This window comes from Xyrauchen texanus, chromosome 25 (genome assembly GCF_025860055.1).
Source record: "Xyrauchen texanus isolate HMW12.3.18 chromosome 25, RBS_HiC_50CHRs, whole genome shotgun sequence".
Lineage (NCBI taxonomy): Eukaryota > Metazoa > Chordata > Actinopteri > Cypriniformes > Catostomidae > Xyrauchen > Xyrauchen texanus.
In genome coordinates, this window is record NC_068300.1 from 17,789,001 (window position 1) to 17,806,802 (window position 17,802).

The 17,802-nt window shown below is 38.8% G+C and overlaps 1 protein-coding gene across 4 annotated transcripts in view; it reads left to right on the top strand.

Moving 5' to 3' along the window:
* The window catches only part of LOC127619186 (zinc finger protein 385A-like), a 129,840-nt gene extending 112,863 nt beyond the window's left edge, over positions 1-16,977 (top strand). For all 4 annotated transcript variants that reach the window (XM_052091980.1, XM_052091981.1, XM_052091983.1 and 1 more), the window contains 4 exons: positions 3,795-4,118; positions 9,771-9,955; positions 10,112-10,204; positions 12,594-16,977. In XM_052091980.1, the coding sequence (XP_051947940.1) occupies positions 3,795-4,118; positions 9,771-9,955; positions 10,112-10,204; positions 12,594-12,821 (830 nt within the window). In that variant the 3' untranslated portion in view covers positions 12,822-16,977. The remainder of the gene's footprint in view (positions 1-3,794; positions 4,119-9,770; positions 9,956-10,111; positions 10,205-12,593) is intronic.
* The last annotated feature ends 825 nt before the right edge of the window (positions 16,978-17,802 follow it).

Sequence of the window (17,802 nt, forward strand, 5' to 3'; positions counted from 1 at the left end):
TGTGTGTGTGTGTGTGTGTGTGTGTGTGTGTGTGTGTGTGTGTGTGTGTGTTAGAGGGTGGGGGCCTAAAGGGGAATGGGTGTGTAGTGGAAAAGGCGTACTGGGAATATTAGCTCAGAGTTCAAATTTCAGGCCATTAAGAACCAAACCTGCTCTGAGTACAAGTCACATGCTCCAGTTTGTCCATTCTAAAGCAGTAATAGCCATTAGTTTGTGGTGTTTTTAGAAGGATCATGGGCTTTACTGTTACGTCCTGTATCTTCCAAAACAGCAATATGTCATCACCCTGTGCTTTGATCCAGATGATCTTTATGAGCCTCTGAAAGCTGCTTGGACCTAAAAGAAATAAAGCACAGACTTTCATCTGCTCTACAAACACAGAGAGAGACAGAGCAAGAGAATAAATAGAGGGTGCATCTCAATCAGCTCTCTAGTTCAGTTGTCAGTGCACTGGCCAGGGAATTGGCATTTCGATGTTGTCATGTCTTAAAGGGATAGTTCAACCTAAAATGAAACTTTTGTCATAATTGTATCACCCTTATGGTGTTCCAAAGAGAGAAATCTTCCTGGACACTTTGAATATAGAAAGAAGGCTCTTGCCAGCTCTTATCCACCTGCCATTCAGGATTTGCCATCACAGCAGAGGCTGTTGGACTAAAAATGCTATGGTGAATCAAATCCTGACAGTGTGTTTTTTTATGGAGAAGGATATGATTGTATTGGAGTCACAAATAATTTATCTAAGACCTTGTGGTCAAGCATGTGTAAAATGATAAAAACATACAAGATCCTTGCAAGGAAATTGCTCAGTGAAGTCTGTTACTTTGCTCCCAGATGGACACTTTTTTTATAGTCCTTGTGCAACCATAATCTGGGGGATGGATTTTGCCCTCGTGCCTTTAGATATTTCATACGGTGTGGAAAGGTATCCCAGTGTTTACTGACAGGCATAACTGTGTAATGTATCCCAACCAAATTTAGGAGGTCTTTAGTGTGCCCCACTTCATAAAGTGTTGCGCCAAGTCATTCTGCAAAAGAATGAATTGCACTCACCGATTGCATGGTTAAAATTACCCGTGCCCATGCATACTTCCAGTCAAGAGTTTGGACACACGTTCTTTTTAATTTATGATAAATGCTTTCCACATTTTAGAACAATATTAGTAACATACTGAATATTACTGTATATTATAGTATTAATAATAGAATAGTTCCCATATATGCTGGGCTCTTGTTGGCTTCTTTTCCATCACTGTTCAGCCATTTAAGTAAAATGAAAATTTTAAGCCTTTAAATTAAAAATGTTTTTAAGATCACAAGAAACATAAATTCTGTCAAATGTCTCCAAGCCTTTTGGCCGGTAGTGTATTTCATATTTTTTGTCTTATCACAGTCAGTTATTATGGTTTCTCTACTTTCTCTTTTTTTAGATTCCATCCAACATAATTTCATGAAAATTAGTAATAATTTGTACTAGATGTTAAAATCGTAAAATATCGTACAAACCAAGTCACCAAGTTGTACAATATCTTATGATTTCACCATCTCGTACAAAATATTACAAATGTACAATACGAATTTAATTCCCAGAGAGCAGGGATTCTTAAACTTTCTCGGCCCAGGACCCAAATTAGAAATTTTGTATTTACTTGGGACCCACACTTTTCAAAACTGTTGCACACTTTCAAAAACAATATGCTTTTTTATATATCCTTTAATTTATTCACTTAACAATTGTGATATAGACAGACTATTAAAGAAATCTTTATTATTCTAAAAAACAAAACCATTTTAACTGCTAAATAATATTTTAATATGCACACCCTCAAATTGTAGAAATAAAGAAAAAATATATTTTGATATGTTGTAACCCCTACATAAATGCACCATAGAAATCATAAAATACCATAGTTATGGTTAATACAATAAATAAACTGGTGGTTACCATTTAGTCAGGAAAAAGTAGAAAGATTCTGAATGCTTTTTACAAAGTTTGAAGTTTTATAGTAGGACTGTAATTGCAGCAACTTTAGTATTTTGACAGAAACTATGTTTACCGTGGTAACTGGTTCATTCATTTCTGAATAAAAGTTTGAACAGAACAGAATATATTATTCAAGCTGACCATTATTCATCATTCTGATGTCTTTCTATTTATTTGGACAGTGAAAAATTAAGTGCATGACACACAACAGTAGACTATAGAGCGTTTTTTGTGCCGCTTGAGGATGTCGTCTTATTATGAACAACTTATTACTTTGTTGGCACTCCTTACATTTCTGATCCTTTATATAAAACAGAGACAAACAAATTAATCGTGGAATTTGTCATCTTTATGTTTGGCTTGTGTACACATTAACTGCAGCCTCGCCTGATTATGCGGAGAAAGAGAGCGGGGCACTATTATATTGGGGGAAAAATCCAAAAGACAGTGCCGAGCCAGCACAACAGCATAGAAGAGTGTTCTGAACAGAGAGCATTTGCTCTTAGCAATTTCAGTTACTGTACACTTATTAAGGAAATAATTACACTAATATTAAAATGTGTCATGACCCAACATGTATGGCTATGTAACCCAATTTGGGTCATGACCCATAGTTTAAGAAACGCTGCCATAGAGACCAACCAATCAAAACAAAAGTTATATTTATTTTAAAATCCTGGTTAGGTTTAGGGTTGGAGTAAGGGTTAGTCTTCATGTTTAGGTTTAGGTTGGGGTTAGGGGTTGAACTGCCCATAATAACATTGTTTGCTGTTTCTTTTTATTTATCTCTATATGGGAGTAAATGTCATACATCTTTGTACAATTCAACTCGTACGTTTTCTTACAATTTCACCATCTCGTACTATTATTATGATAATATTTACATATTCCTAAACATCTCTCTTATTTTACTTGAGAAATTATAAGCAACCCTTAAAGGAATAGTCCATGTTCAATACAAGTTAATCTCAATCGACAGCATTTGTGGCATATAGTGATTACCACAAACATTTATTTTGACTCGTCCCTCTTTTCTAAAAATAAAAAGCAAAAATCGAGGTTACATTGAGACACTTACATTGGAAGTAAATGTGGCCAATTTTTAAAAGCAGAAATGTGAAGCTTTTAATTTTAATAAAGCCCTCGTGTTAAAACGTGTATTATTTGGGCTGTAAAGTTGTTTACATTTTTATAGTAATTTTAGGGTTTTCTGCGTTGCATCGTCATGGCAACAAAATTGTAAAATTTAGATTTAAATTTACACAGAAATGGTTAGCAAGCGATTTTATCACTAAAATCAAGTTAACACACATATTGTTTACATCTTGTGGTTATACATTGCAAACGGTGAGTATTTTAGCATTTACAGATTGGCCTCAGTGACTTCCATTGTAAGCTCCTCGCTGTTACCCAGATTATTTTTTTGTGGTGCTCAACATTATGTAATATTCCATTAACAACATGAGGAGGCTCATAAAAATACATACATATGTAAATAATAATATTTTATGAAGTAAACGTTTTAAGACTCATTTTTAATGTGGTCCATAAAAACTAGGTTTGCGCACTACAAGACCAGAGGATTGTGGTATGCTTGGTTTAAGAGTTATTTGGTATGCTTGGTTTAAGAGTTATGTGGTATGCTTGGTTTAAGAGTTACAGGAAACAACACATTTATGTGGCGTGAACTGAATGCACTTGAATTTCAGAGCAGCAGCTTTGTTATTTCCATAGATAAAAAATTTAAAAACTATTAACTTCCATAAATACTCAATTTGAATGTAATTTTGTTGTTTGCTTTGTTTTACAGATGAGACGCAGCCCGCACTACAGTTAAATGGATCCACGGTGGCCCCGGGGCCCGTAGCTGTTTCTACTTCCCCAACCCCAGATTCTCCTGGCCCTTCTGCCTGTCCCCTTCTGCCCACTCCTACTACCCCTCAACCGCCCCCAGCCTCCTCTTCCTCCCCCTGCTGTGACAACACAGAGCAGGCAGGCACTGGGGTCCCTGGAGAAACATCAGCCACCCCCAGCAACCCTGAGACTGAAGAGGACAAATCCAAAAAGATGCTTTACTGCTCACTGTGCAAAGTGGCCGTCAATTCACTCTCCCAGTTGGAGGCCCACAATAAAGGTGAAGATCCATTCAGTGGCAACTCTAAATTCAATAACTTACTGTGCTGACTTATTACACAAAACATCCGTCAACGGAATAAAGAGTCTGCAATGGGCAGTTAGAGGTGGAGAGCTCAAACATAATTTCAAAAGCTCCCTGTATATTTGTCCTGTTTGAGAGGTCTTACTGGTCTAAACATGTGACTTTTTTCTGCTATAGTTTAAAGCTGAAGTATGTCATGTCTGCACCATTAGCATCACCAGACGGAATTGCCAAAATAATGACTAGTTTCTAAACAGAGAATCTCGCACCAAACTCACACCATTGTTTGAGTCAGTGTAGCTTTGTTGGGCTTTTGTACCCCAAAGCCACAATGTTTTACATTTATCTGGAAAATCAATGGCATTCTTGTAGTTGTTTTTGCATATTTAAAAAAAAATTATCCCCTTTTCTCCCAATTTGGAATGCCCAATTCCCACTACTCGTGGTGGCGCGGTTACTCGCCTCAATCCGGGTGGCGGAGGACAAGTCTCAGTTGCCTCTGCTGCTGAGACAGTTAGTCTGCGTATCTTATCACGTGGCTCGCTCTGCATGACACCGCAGAGACTATCAGCATGGAGGCTCATGCTACTCTGCTACAACACGCACAACTTACCACGCGACCCCTTGAGAGTGAGAACACCTAATCGCAACCACAAGGAGGTTACCCCATGTGACTCTATTCCCTAGCAACCGGGTCAATGTGGTTGCTTAGGAGACTTGGCTGGAGTCACTCAGCACACCCTGGATTCGAACTCGTGACTCCAGGGGTGGTAGTCAGCGCCAATACTTGCTGAGCTATCCAGGCCCCCTGTTGTCTCTGCATATTAAGCTGGGATAGAAGACATTATTTTTACATTGAACAAAATTACACACTTGAGCTTTAAATGTCATTTTGAGTTGGGACTCCACAAATTCAAATGCAGCACAGGTGTCTAACTGCAACAAACCCAGCACTTTCCATAACAGTAGTCCAAAAGATAGAGCAGATTCAAGGTGTCATATAGTGTTTCTCCACTGTGTTAATGTTACATGTCTTCCTCACTGTAAAGGGATTAATGGAAAGGAGGAGGCGAGAACTGGCTTGACAATATAAATAATATTTGAATACAAAACTTAATCAAAAAGACAAACACACAAAGGTGTCGGACAGCTGTCTGTAAATCTCTCTCTCTCTCTCTCTGCTTCCAGTCGGCCTTTATCCCTCTCTGAGGCTTGATTAGCCTGATTAGTGATCAATCAGGCTAATCCGCTCTGTCACATTCCTCCCTCATTCTCTCAGGCCGGGGAGCCCCTGGGTTGACATACACCCTCTTTCCCTGGGGAGTGGTGTGCCTTCCGCACATCTGCCGGCAGGTCATACCCGTCTACCTGGATGAAGAAGGGGACAAGTGGAGGGAAAAAAACAAAAAAAAAGTATGGCACCTACACGCCGTAACAGCGATTGTGCCAAATTAAATAAATAAATTAAAAAAAGCGAGAGAAAGGCCAACACGGAGTGGCAGTGGTAGAGAGAGAGGAGAGAGAGAGAGAGAGAGAGAAAAAAAACACTTACTCGCCGGTTCTCCGATACGCCGTAGCTTGGTCCTCAGCCACTCCTCTACCCTCTATTGGACAACAGCCACGCTTCCCCTGACAGATCGGAGGCAGACCTCCGGCTCCCGGCAGACGAAACGCTCCGCCACATTTTTGGTGGACGGTAAGGGTCTCCCCCGCTCTTGGCAGCGGTAACCGCTTGATCCTCCCCTTGCGGTCGCTGGCCGTTTCTCTGCTTCCAGGTGGCCGGGCTCCTCCGTCCTCTAGTGGATGGCCACGGCTTCTCCATTGGGGTGGATGGTAGTGCCGAGAATTCTACTACAGCACATCCCTCCCCCTTCCCTGATTTTGCCACCAGTGTAAAGGGATTAATGGAAAGGAGGAGGCGAGAACCGGCTTGACAATATCAATTATATTTTAATACGAAACTTATAAATCCCATAAATCTCTCTCTCTCTCTCTCTCTCTCTCTCTCGCACTGCAGCTTCCAGTCGGCCTTTATCCCTCTCTGAGGCTTGATTAGCCTGATTAGAGGCTGGGTGTGCGGAATCACGACCCGGCCCCACCCTCCGCCCTGTCACACTCATGAATCTCATTACTGGCAAAAATGACCTCTGAAGACATAATTATTTTAAAAAATGTCCTTGCTAAAAAAAATGCATGATTTATCTTGTTCTACACGCTATAGAAATATGCTTTGGGTAGCTCAAGGCAACTCACAAGAGAACACTAGCAATTATGTCCATCACAGAACAACCCCTTTAAACTTCTGAAATCAGAAGTTCTGTCTTAGAAGCTTTAACTCTCTCACGATTTATATACAAATTTACAGCACTGCTTGGCCTCTTGTTTTGCCCCAAAGGTGTGCATAAAAATGAACAAGGGAGATGATTTTTTGAATTTCAGTGTGGCTTGTAGTGTTTTGGGTAGTGTTTGATTTCTTCTGGTTCTAATGCCTGAGCAGAGATGTATGTCAGTCTGCTGTATTATTCAGCTTGTGTCAACACAAACAACCCTGTTTGATAAGACGAAGGTGCATGTTGAGGACAGTTTTCTCTGATGCATACAACTAACTCTATCTGCCTATTTATTATTGATCTCTTCTTTTATTTATCAGAAAAACCAGCAGTCACTCTTTTCCTAGAAGACATAGGGGAGATCCGATGTATTATTTATTATTATGCTCCACCAGTTATAAAGCTTTCTCCATTATTTGATCATCATTTTGATCAGTAGAAAATGTATACAATCATATATTTTTATTAAAATGTTGTTTATCACCTGCTTTTTGTGAGCGGTGAAATTGTGAATTTAATTGAGTCAAACAAATAGCGCTGAGATATGTGAATCAAGTACAATCTATAATAAGTCTACTTTACATATAAAGTAGGCATGTTTGTTCTGAAAAGAACTATAGCACAATCAGGAATTTTCTCTGGATCTTTATAATGGCAGTTTTGGATTGATGAGTAAAATAAGGTCTGTGGTAAACATTACTTGAAGATATGTGGACGTTACATAGCTTACACACTTTCATAACCTCAAATGTGAATTTAGAATCCACTGTATGTGCGTGCTTGCGTGCGTGTGTGTGTGTGTGTGTGTGTGTGTGTGTTCTTTTTTAAGTATGTTGGCTCGAAAATGTGAATTCTCTTCCAGATTTTTGGACTACAACCATAACAGCTCTATTTCAGTGCATTTAGCATTTGGTTAAACTGCCTTACTGGTGGTTAGTGAATAAGACAAAGGTTTTTATGCCAAAGTATTAAAAGTGCACACACTAAAGTAGCACAAATGTTTAGTAAATATGCCCAGTAGGCCTATGTTTATTGCGCTGATTAGAAATGTCTAATTTTGAGCTTGTTCATTAAATATCTGAACATAAGCCAGTTTTTCCACAGGCTATCTGAAATGAATGCCTTCAGATAAAGTATTTGACAACAGTTTATCTTCTCTGAAAATGTAAATAATAATCATTAAAAGTCAGGAGAAATATGCAAGTCATTCTTCTTGGAGCACAACTATGTTTTTAAAAAAAAAAAAATATTTTAATAATTATGACCTGGGGCCTGGGTAGCTCAGTGGTAAAGATGCTGGAAACCGCTAGTTCACAAGTTCGAATCCCAGGGAGTGCTGAGTGACTCCAGCCAGGTCTCCTAAGCAACCAAATTGGGCCTGTTGCTAGGGAGGGTAGAGTCACATGGGGTAACCTCCTTGTGATCACTATAATGTGGTTCACTCTCGATGGGGCGCATGGTGAGTTGTGGGTGGGTGCCTTGGTGTATGGTGTGAAGCCTCCACACATGCTCTAACACACTCAACAAGCCAGGTGATAAAATGTGCGGATTGACGTCTCAGACACTGAGGCAGCTGAGATTCGTCCTCCGCCACCTGGATTGAGGCGAGTCACTACGCCCACCATGAGGATTTAGAGCACATTGGGAATTGAGCATTCCAAATTGGGAGAAAAATAAAAAATTTAATAATAATAATAATCATGAACTAAGTTTAGCCCTGCGATGGACTGGCGACCTGTCCAGGGTGTCCCCTGCCTTTCGCCCAATGTTAGCTGGGATAGGCTCCAGCCCCCTGCGACCCTGTACACAGGATAAGCGGTTGACGATGGATGGATGGATGGATGGATGAACTAAGTTTAGGTGAACAATCTGGAATCAATACAGTCCCAAAATGCAACTAAAAGAGTACACTATTATGTTATGCAGACAAGCACAGATATAGCTTGGCAGTGGAAGGAGGTTGAGAAGTTAAAGCACTGATTGTTTGCTTATACTGCAGCTGTATATTCAGCTATCAATTCCTCTATCATCTATTTGTTTATTTATCAGATTCAATGTACTGCCAGACAGGAAGGTTAGGAATTACCATTTTATGATCTTCTAACAGAAGTCACCAGCACAAATCTACCTGGCTTATTAACTAGCTTAACCAGCAAGAATTCCTTAGTCAACTAGCTTCACCAGAAAGATCATGCTGCTTGACAAGCATTTGTTTTTTGCTGGTAAACTTCATGGCTATGTTAGTCCACTGTCTAGACCAGAACCAAACTAGCACTAACCAGCATAAACCAGCCTGGAATTTCATCATGTTTGCAGCTAGTGTTTTCAGCAGGGTTTTGCCTTTTCGTGTCCCCTCCATATACTTTCAAGTTATGGCCCTGGGGTAAAAGATAAACTTTTGGTCAAAGTGAGAGAATGAAATCTGCTTTTGGTTTGGCAATAAAAAGTGTAGAAATTCCCAATGTTGTTTGTTCAAGATTAAAACACAGTCATAAGCATTCTGGAGCCCGAGCATGTGGATGTCAGCTGTTTTTGTCCATATCTAAGCTGTTTTTATCGACAGGCCAGGAACAAGACGGTCTAATAATTAAGGAAAGCCATGTGTTACACAGCTCCAAGCACAGAAAATGGCAAATGGATTAACTTCATTGTATTAAAGACAGTCCAATTTAACATTCCAAGAAACTTGAGGAATTCAGTTTTGCAACAAAGATTGAAATTGAAACATTTCAGCAAAGACTTGTCTGACTTACGAGCATATAATAATTGAACCTACATTCAAAAAGGATGTAATTTGCAGATGCAAAACATTCCAATGAAAGGAAACTGTGTCTTCCCATCAGAATGGTGCTAAAATAGGAAACATGTAGACAGGAATAAAATGTCCATGTCAAGCATGAGCGGTCACATCCAAGGGTGATTCAAAGTGGAGGATTCAAGTTCCCTCTAGTGGCAAAGACTAGATAGGACACTGAAGGCACAACTAGTGTGTGAATGTTTTATATAACAAAATATGTAACCAAGTGGAATTTATTTGAATGAAATATAGTACAAACACACTTTTTAAGCAAAAGAAAAAAAAAAATCTCAAAAATCGTTTTTTTTTTTTTTTGGTTTCAAATAAAAATATATTGTTCAAAAGTGAGAAAAAAGTTTGAAAGCATAATTTCTTTGAAGAAGCGATGTTGAGACATTTTTAAGTGTGGTACTTTTAGGGGCCACTGTACTGTATGAGCATGTGTTTAATATAATTATACTAATCAATAAAACCACCTGTGCGTTTATCTTTGCTATTCAGGCACTAAACACAAAACCATTCTAGAAGCCCGCAGTGGACTCGGCCCCATTAAGGCATACCCTCGTTTGGGTCCGAAGCCCAGTGGAGAGCAGGGAGGAGGGGAAACAGACCCCAACACTCAGGAACGCACCTTCCACTGTGAGATCTGCAACGTGCGGGTCAACTCAGAACTGCAGCTCAAACAGGTGCACCATTTTGGACAGATACATAAATCCATATTTGATGAAATAACACTGATCTGTGTACTTTTAAAAATGTATTATAATTGTATATGCCTACTTATTGATAATAAGTTATAAAATGGGATTAAAATATTTCCTTTATATTTGGTTTGTTTGCAGCACATATCAAGTCGAAGGCACCGGGATGGAGTGGCAGGAAAGCCCAACCCCCTCCTAAGCCGACACAAGAAGCACAGGGGAGCTGACCTTGCTGTAAGTGGTAACCAATCCCAGTTATATTAACAACATTTGTATCCCTTTAGCATGACACAATTGACCTGTCAACACAGTAGAAATGTGCTAAAATGCAATGAAAGTCATATTTTTTATTTAATTAATCTAAAATAGTGAGTTAAAACACTTTCTCGAATCCCATTTTAACATTGCAGAGCCTAAAATAACTAAGCCATTAGTTGGTTAATTTTCTTGAGAAATGTCCCATCCAGCTGACACAATAACATGGTGTGACGCAACCAATTTTGTTTGGGGTGGGAATTTCTGTTTGTTCGATCAACAAAAGATGAGGCTGTTTGAAAACAATGTTTATTTTTTGCAATTCCGTTCAGTGGCGCAAGTGGAACAGAAATTACACACTTACGCTTTCAATGTATAAGATACATTACCAGTCAAATGTGTAGACACACTTGACTGAATATATGTTTCTCATAATCCTAAAAACCTTTTGATCTAAAGACTTGCGCTTAAACACATGAAAAGTTTTTTAGACAAATAGAAATTGTGCCTGTGCTTTCATTATTTTTTAAAATATCAAATGTTTAATTTAAAAAAAAATATTAGCTGGACCAGAGAGTGAAGAGAAAGCAGCAAAATTGGCCAGCCGACTTGTGAACTCCTTTAATACTTTAAGATAATTTTTGGTCTTGACCAACCAAAATTGGTATCATTTTAAAACTTAGACGCTCTATTTTACAATGCATGTTGCCATTATGATCAAAACTAAACAAGTGCATTGAAATTTGCAGACAAATCAGAAGTATTCCTTTTTAATAATTTATTACAAATATTGCACTGTACATATTTTTGTAAGAGGTAAAAACATCAACCTAATCAAATAGCCATGTTGTATGTTTTTGGAATGGTGGTGGTGTAGTGGTCTAATGCACATAACTGGTAAACTGGTAATCAGATGGTCGCTGGTTCAATCCCCACAGCCACCACCATTGTGTCCTTGAGCAAGGCACTTAACTCCAGGTTGCTCCGGGGGGATTGTCCCTGTAGTAAGTGCACTGTAAGTCGCTTTGGATAAAAGCGTCTGCCAAATACATAAATGATGTAAATGCATTGTTCTCTCTCAAAGAGTAGAATACAACCACTCTATTTGTTTTATTCTCACAAACAAAAATGTAATGAGGAAAAGCTAAGCAAATATAAGCTAATATAAAATATCACTTATCATTATTTAAAGGAGGTGATTATCTTTAAAACGAGCCAACACTCAAAGTAATCAGATGCATAGATCATAAGATAACCCACACAAACCACAATGTACACACAGCATCTGGCATCTTGCTATCTGGCTACAAACACATTAGCTTTCCTGGATCAGATGACGTCAATTGGAAATGCTGTAGCATCATGGAAAGCTAAACCAATCGAATTGGGTTTAGATTGCTCCAACCAGTGGTGATAGTCCTCCATATTTGGGCAGAGACTCATGTGATCAATCAATCTAATTACATATGGCCACCAAGCGATTATTAGTACTTATGTACAAATTTTTTTGGAGAGTCTTTTGGACACTTAGCGTATGTTTAAATAACAACGATGTACAAAAAACGAAAAAGTTTTTCCTTTGCTTTTTTGAAAAGTTTTGCGTACAGGTGGCGATGTTGTCAAAATGATCCCTGTTCACACGGATCCGCAAAAACGACTATAAACGCTGTATTATGCATGCCAGGCCAGTAGTTGGCGATGTCACTTTGTAATGAAAACTACACACCTGCGCAGATAAGCATTCTTAAAGAGAGCAGTGAATACAAACAATGAAGATGGCGAAAGCATCGAGCAATTTTGTCTGGACACACGATGAGGTTGCTTTTTTACTACAAGTGACCCTGGACTATAAAAGTGTGCCACCTTTTTAAGGATTCCAGCTGGTGATCTCATGTTGGTCTGTTCGCCCCAGAGGTAAGGACGAAGTTCATGCCTATAGACTGAATGCGTAATATGTGTGCGCATGACGTCACCAATTTCACAAATTCGTGTTTTTGTATGTCTACACGAAGACGATAACGGCATCATTCATTGGCTCGTATTTATCCCCCTCTCAGCTGATTAGCCCGATTCAGGGTCCTCACTGCCCGGCCCGGCCCTGCCCTGCCCTCCTCCTCATCACAATCATGAAGTTGGTTGAGAGAATGCCTAGAGTGTGCAGAGCTCTAATCTAGTCAAAGTGTGGATACTTTGATGAAGCATAAATACAAGATAGTTTTGATATGTTGAACATTTTGGTCACAACATAATAATTCCCATACTTCCAATCCAAAATGTGGAAAATAGTACTAATGAAGAATGAATAAGTGTGTCCAAACTTTTGACTTTAAGTATATCTAATAACAAAATATTGTTTCTTTTTCCATAGGATCTCACCAAAGCATTAGGTGCCGGCCTCCTGCCTAGTCCTCTGGCTGTTGCTGCAGCAATGGCAGCTGCCGCCTCCTCCAATCCGCTGGCTCTCCGCGCAGCAGCTCCCACCCACCATCCGCATCATCACCTCCTGCAGGGTCCGCCTCTCAGCCATGCCATCTTGAGACCAGCTCCTGGGCCCATACGCACCTCACATGGGCCAATCCTCTTCTCTCCGTACTAACTTCACCCACACCCCCTTAGCCAACCACAGCCAGTCAGGAGCTTCACCTCCAAAAGCACACTGTGACGAAAAAAATTATAGTGAAATACCACAGCAATGACACAAATCAACTCATCAACAAAAAAGTAAACTACTAAAGAAGCAGAAAGGGTAAAGAAGTGAGATAAACCAAGGAGGGTGTGAAACGACCCAACGGGCGTTACAACCCTCTTTCCATCACCCTTAACTGCCTCCTCTATAAGTAATTATCATTGGTGTATGGATGGATGAATAAATGGACAAATGCAAGGATTGTTGGAATAGAGCAATATTGTATGCTGAATGCATTCCATGTCCTTGTTCATTATCTTCTATTCTTCCCACTATTTATACACATACTGTGAGCAGAAATGCTGGAAATGACTTAGGTCATTAGGTTTATAGAGAGCCCACAAAACACAAAATACACACAGAGACACATTCAAACACACTAAGACTACAGTTGCTGTATGTGTTGTGTGCCATGGTACCTTGTCGTTCTGGCTCTGCATCCTAAACCCTATGCACCTTGATAAAAATAACAAATACCCTGTTACATCAGTATGGTAGCTGCTTCTAGTAGTCTTAGCTTAGCAAGTTCAAGTTTCAAGTTTATTTTATTCAACTTGTTCCCTGTCTGGCTTTAGCTTCAGAACGCATCTTTACAAGATGGAAACACCACACTCTTCAATGCAGTTCCACCAGTTTCCATATCAAGTTGAAAACTGTGGGCAGGCATGGTCTAAGGATGCCCAACTCTTTCTGAATACTGGCTCAATGCTAGTTTAGCAACACATCTCCACCAAATCTAGCGTGAGAAGCAAAATACAGTGGACTGCATTGTGTAAAAGGTTCTCTCCAGAAAGCAAGATATCAGACAAATCAGTTGCATCTCTCCAGGGAAAGGAGAGATGTAGAAGAGATATGACTTATGTCTTTTGTGTAGCTTTTACATCCCTAAGTGTTAAAAGCAGGTAATGTGTCAGACTAAAAACACCCCTGACCCCTCTTAGATCTTAGAAGACAGTAGATGTCTATTTATTCTATTGTCACTTGTGTAGCATAGTTTAGTTCAAAACATCAAAGCCTGTTGACAAAGAAAATATTCAGAAATTAAATATGTACGTAGAGGATGATGTAACTGTCAGTTGACGCTTAATTAGATGGCTTGGTACTAAGGCGACAAACCTAAGCACACACTTGGACTAACATACAGGGTCCTTGGTTCATTCTGTCTCTGTATGTTCTATGGAGAATGGAGATTATGCAACCCATAAAAAAAGGATGGTAGCTTCTAACAAGCAATATTATGGCCCCCTTCTCATTCTTTGTCCAACTTCCTGCCTGCATCCTAGCAAAGGACTGACACCACAGGACTGTCAGCCACTCCAGCAGCCTACAAGAAAATGAATTCAATTATCAAAGTTTAGTTAGAATATGTGGGCTGAAACAGAGGATGCAAGGTCACAGAGGACATGACTGTGCAATGTCCCCTTTTTTGGTATGAACTTCCTATCTTGAATCTAAAGCCATGCGATGCTTATTATTTTTGTTCTTTTATTATGATTAATCAATGCTAATGTTTTGTTGTAATGTTTTTGTTCATATCACACTGTTATGTTGAACAAATATTGTTGTGAAAAATCTGAGGATAAAAATGTGGAATATTTTTTTATGGATGATTGAAAACCTGCACTTGGGAGAAATCGAAATGGCCTACTCATTGTAGATAATGCATTTGGACAAAGTGAAGTACTCCTATGAATGGAATAACAAAACAAAAATACAAGCAAGGACACTCTTCTCACATCAAGTACTGTTGGAGATACACTGTGCCCTTCATTGACAAGCAAAGTGCAACAATGTCTTACTGTTGTTTGGATATTGCAATGCAATAAGCAACTGAATTATGTAATTTTTGTTTTTTTTTGTTTTAGATGAGCATAAACCTAATGTACCAGGTTTTATAAATGGTTATGTATGCCTGCTGATAGGCCTCAATGTTCTTCCACAGAGATATTAGCCTTTGCAGTACTGAGGGTGGGAATTTTGAGCAAGAAATGGGCACCCACAGGGACTGGCCCTTCATATTAAAGGGTCTTATCAATATCTGAGTGGTATAAATATAAAAAACAATGTGTACAGCCATAGCCTTTGCATATGTAGCTTAATTTTACTTTTTGTTTGTTTGTGGCATTGTTTGCATTGTGTAGGAAGCAGGTTTCATACATCATGATTATGCCTTTACGTCATGCTAACTGTGGTTAGTATCCACCGTTGTGCTTTTGATGGACTTTACCTCTGTTTGTTTTCTAATTAGTTTCTTATGCACTAGGGTGCTGTAGTTCATGTTGGTGTGTATCGTGTAGTGCTGTGTGCGTACAAACAGAACCCGGTCTGGAAAAAGACATTTGCGATAGTGTAGAGGCTAGCAATGGGCTTAATGGAGCTCATTGCTTTTTAAGCAGAATCTGCTTTAAAAGGATAGTACAATCAAAAATGAAAATTCTGTCATCATGTGCTTAAAGGAATAGTTCACCCAAAATGTTTAATTCTCTCATCATTTACTCACCCCCATGCCATCCCAGATGTGTATTACTTTCTTTCTTCAGATGAACACAAATTCATTTTTAGAAGTATTTCTCAGCTCTGTAGGTCCATACAATGCAAGTGAATGGGTGCCAAAATTTTGAAGCTCCAAATATCACATAGGTCAGTATAAAAGTAATCATATGACTCCAGTAGTTAAATAAATGTCTTCAGAAGTGTTAGGATAGGTGTGGGTGAGAAACAGATCAATATTTTATAAAATTTTTACTATAAATTCTCCTCCCTGCTCATTCAATCTCCTCTTATCTTTCACTTTCACATTCTTCTTCTTGTGTTTTTGGTGATTCACATTATTTAAGGATACACCCCTCCTGGGCAGGGGGAAAACTTTCTAATTTAAAGATTTATCTGTTTCTCACACACACCTATCCTATCTCTTCAGAAGACATGTATTTAACCACTGGAGTCTTATGGCTTACTTTTATGCTGACCTATGTGATTTTTGAAGCTTCAAAATATTGGTACCCATTCAATTGTATGGACCTACAGAGCTGAAGTAGTCTTCTAAAATCTTAACTTGTATTCTGCCGAAGAAAGAAAGTCATGCACATCTGGGATGGCATGAGGGTGAGTAAATGATGAAAGAATTAAATTTTTTGGGTGAACTATCCCTTTAACCTCATGTTGTTTTAAACCTGCATGAATTACTTTTTTCAGTGGAACTCAAAAGTGCAGCAGTCTAACAGGGTGTTAGCATGTTAGCAGAGTCCCTAACATTCTGTTTCTTTTCGTGTTCCACATAGACATATGGGGTTTAAACAATTTGAAGGTGAGTAAATGACAACAGGATTTCGATTTTGTGGGGGTAAACTGTTCCTTTAAACTGCAAATCTGTTATTAGTCGTTTCTATCACAGACATAATTAAAACAATAAGAAGGCAATGTATCTGTGTGATTTCAGATTTGCAGTTCAAAGTAATTCTATATTACAAACACTATGCGCACTGACACAGACTGTAGTTTGAAACCGGGTGTCCAGTGCCCCTTTGAAACCATGTCAGGTGAAAAGCTGACAGCCCATCACTGCTGACACATACTTGCTTAAATCCCTCCATCAACACTGTAAAGACCATATTCATCCTGTAGTCATCTCTGAAAAAAAAGTGTCATCATTGTACAGAATTATCAAGAGCTCTTTAATAGATTTGTTCAACCTATCAGGGCAGGTGTGATGTTAGCGGTGAAGTCTTTTTTAGCCTTAGCCTTATTCCACCCCAGGCCTCTCCAGGAGCGGATGTGTAATGGAGAAGCTTTGGTCAAAACCTTGTCTTGCCAATAAAGTTATTTTTTAATTGAATTGTCAGATGGGAAAAGAGTATGTGTGACAGAACGTAGCAATATTGAACTAATACTGGGTACTCTTGTTTATTGAAATAAGGAAATCAAACAATAGATGCATATGTGAGTAAAATATTATAGATGTAATTTAAATTAAACACGGAACAATATGGAAATACTTGGTATCAGAGAAAATTGGTTTCCACAGGGGTGAAAAAATAAATGTCTATAAATCAATAAAGAATATTAAAACTCATGTCTTATAATTGTCTTTCTTTTTTGTTTAGGTGAAGTGTGTAATTTCTGTGTCACCAAGTAGAACACTCTCCCCATCTATCATTGGTCGACAATCATACAGTCCCGCCCCCAAATCACACCATTGGTTGAGCTAATGTTTCAAGAGATAGTTCACCCAAAATTGAAAGTTGAAAAATTAACTCACCCTCATGCTATCCCAATTGTGTATGTCTTTCTTTCTTCTGCTGAACACCAAATATTTAGCTCTGTATGTCCATACATGCAATTGAAAGTACAAAAAGCACATAATAGAATCATAAAAGAGTCCAGTGGTTAAATCCATATCTTCAGAAGCAAAATAATAGGTCTGGGTGAGAAACAGATTAATATTTATCCTTTTTTACTATAAATCTCCAATTTTACTTTCATATTCTTCATCTTTTATTTTTGGTGATTCACATTTTTTGTGCATATCGCCACCTATCGGAGAGGGAGGAGAATTTAGAATAAAAAAATACTTAAATATGATCTGTTATCACCCACACCTTTTCTATCGCTTCTAAAGATATGGATTTAACCACTGGAGTCTTATGGATTACTTTTATACTGCACCAAGAAATCCTTGAATTTGCTCTAAGATATCGTCTCTTGGAATTTAGTCTGCCCATTAATTTCCCCTGGTGGACCTGGGTACTGTCCCTAACCACCTACATTGAGAATAGCTTTGAGAGCAAGCTGAAGACAGAAACAGTGTTCCTCGACTTCACAGCCACCTATGACACTGTTTGGCACAAAGGCCTTCTGCTGAAACTTACAATACTACTCCATGCCTGGGCAA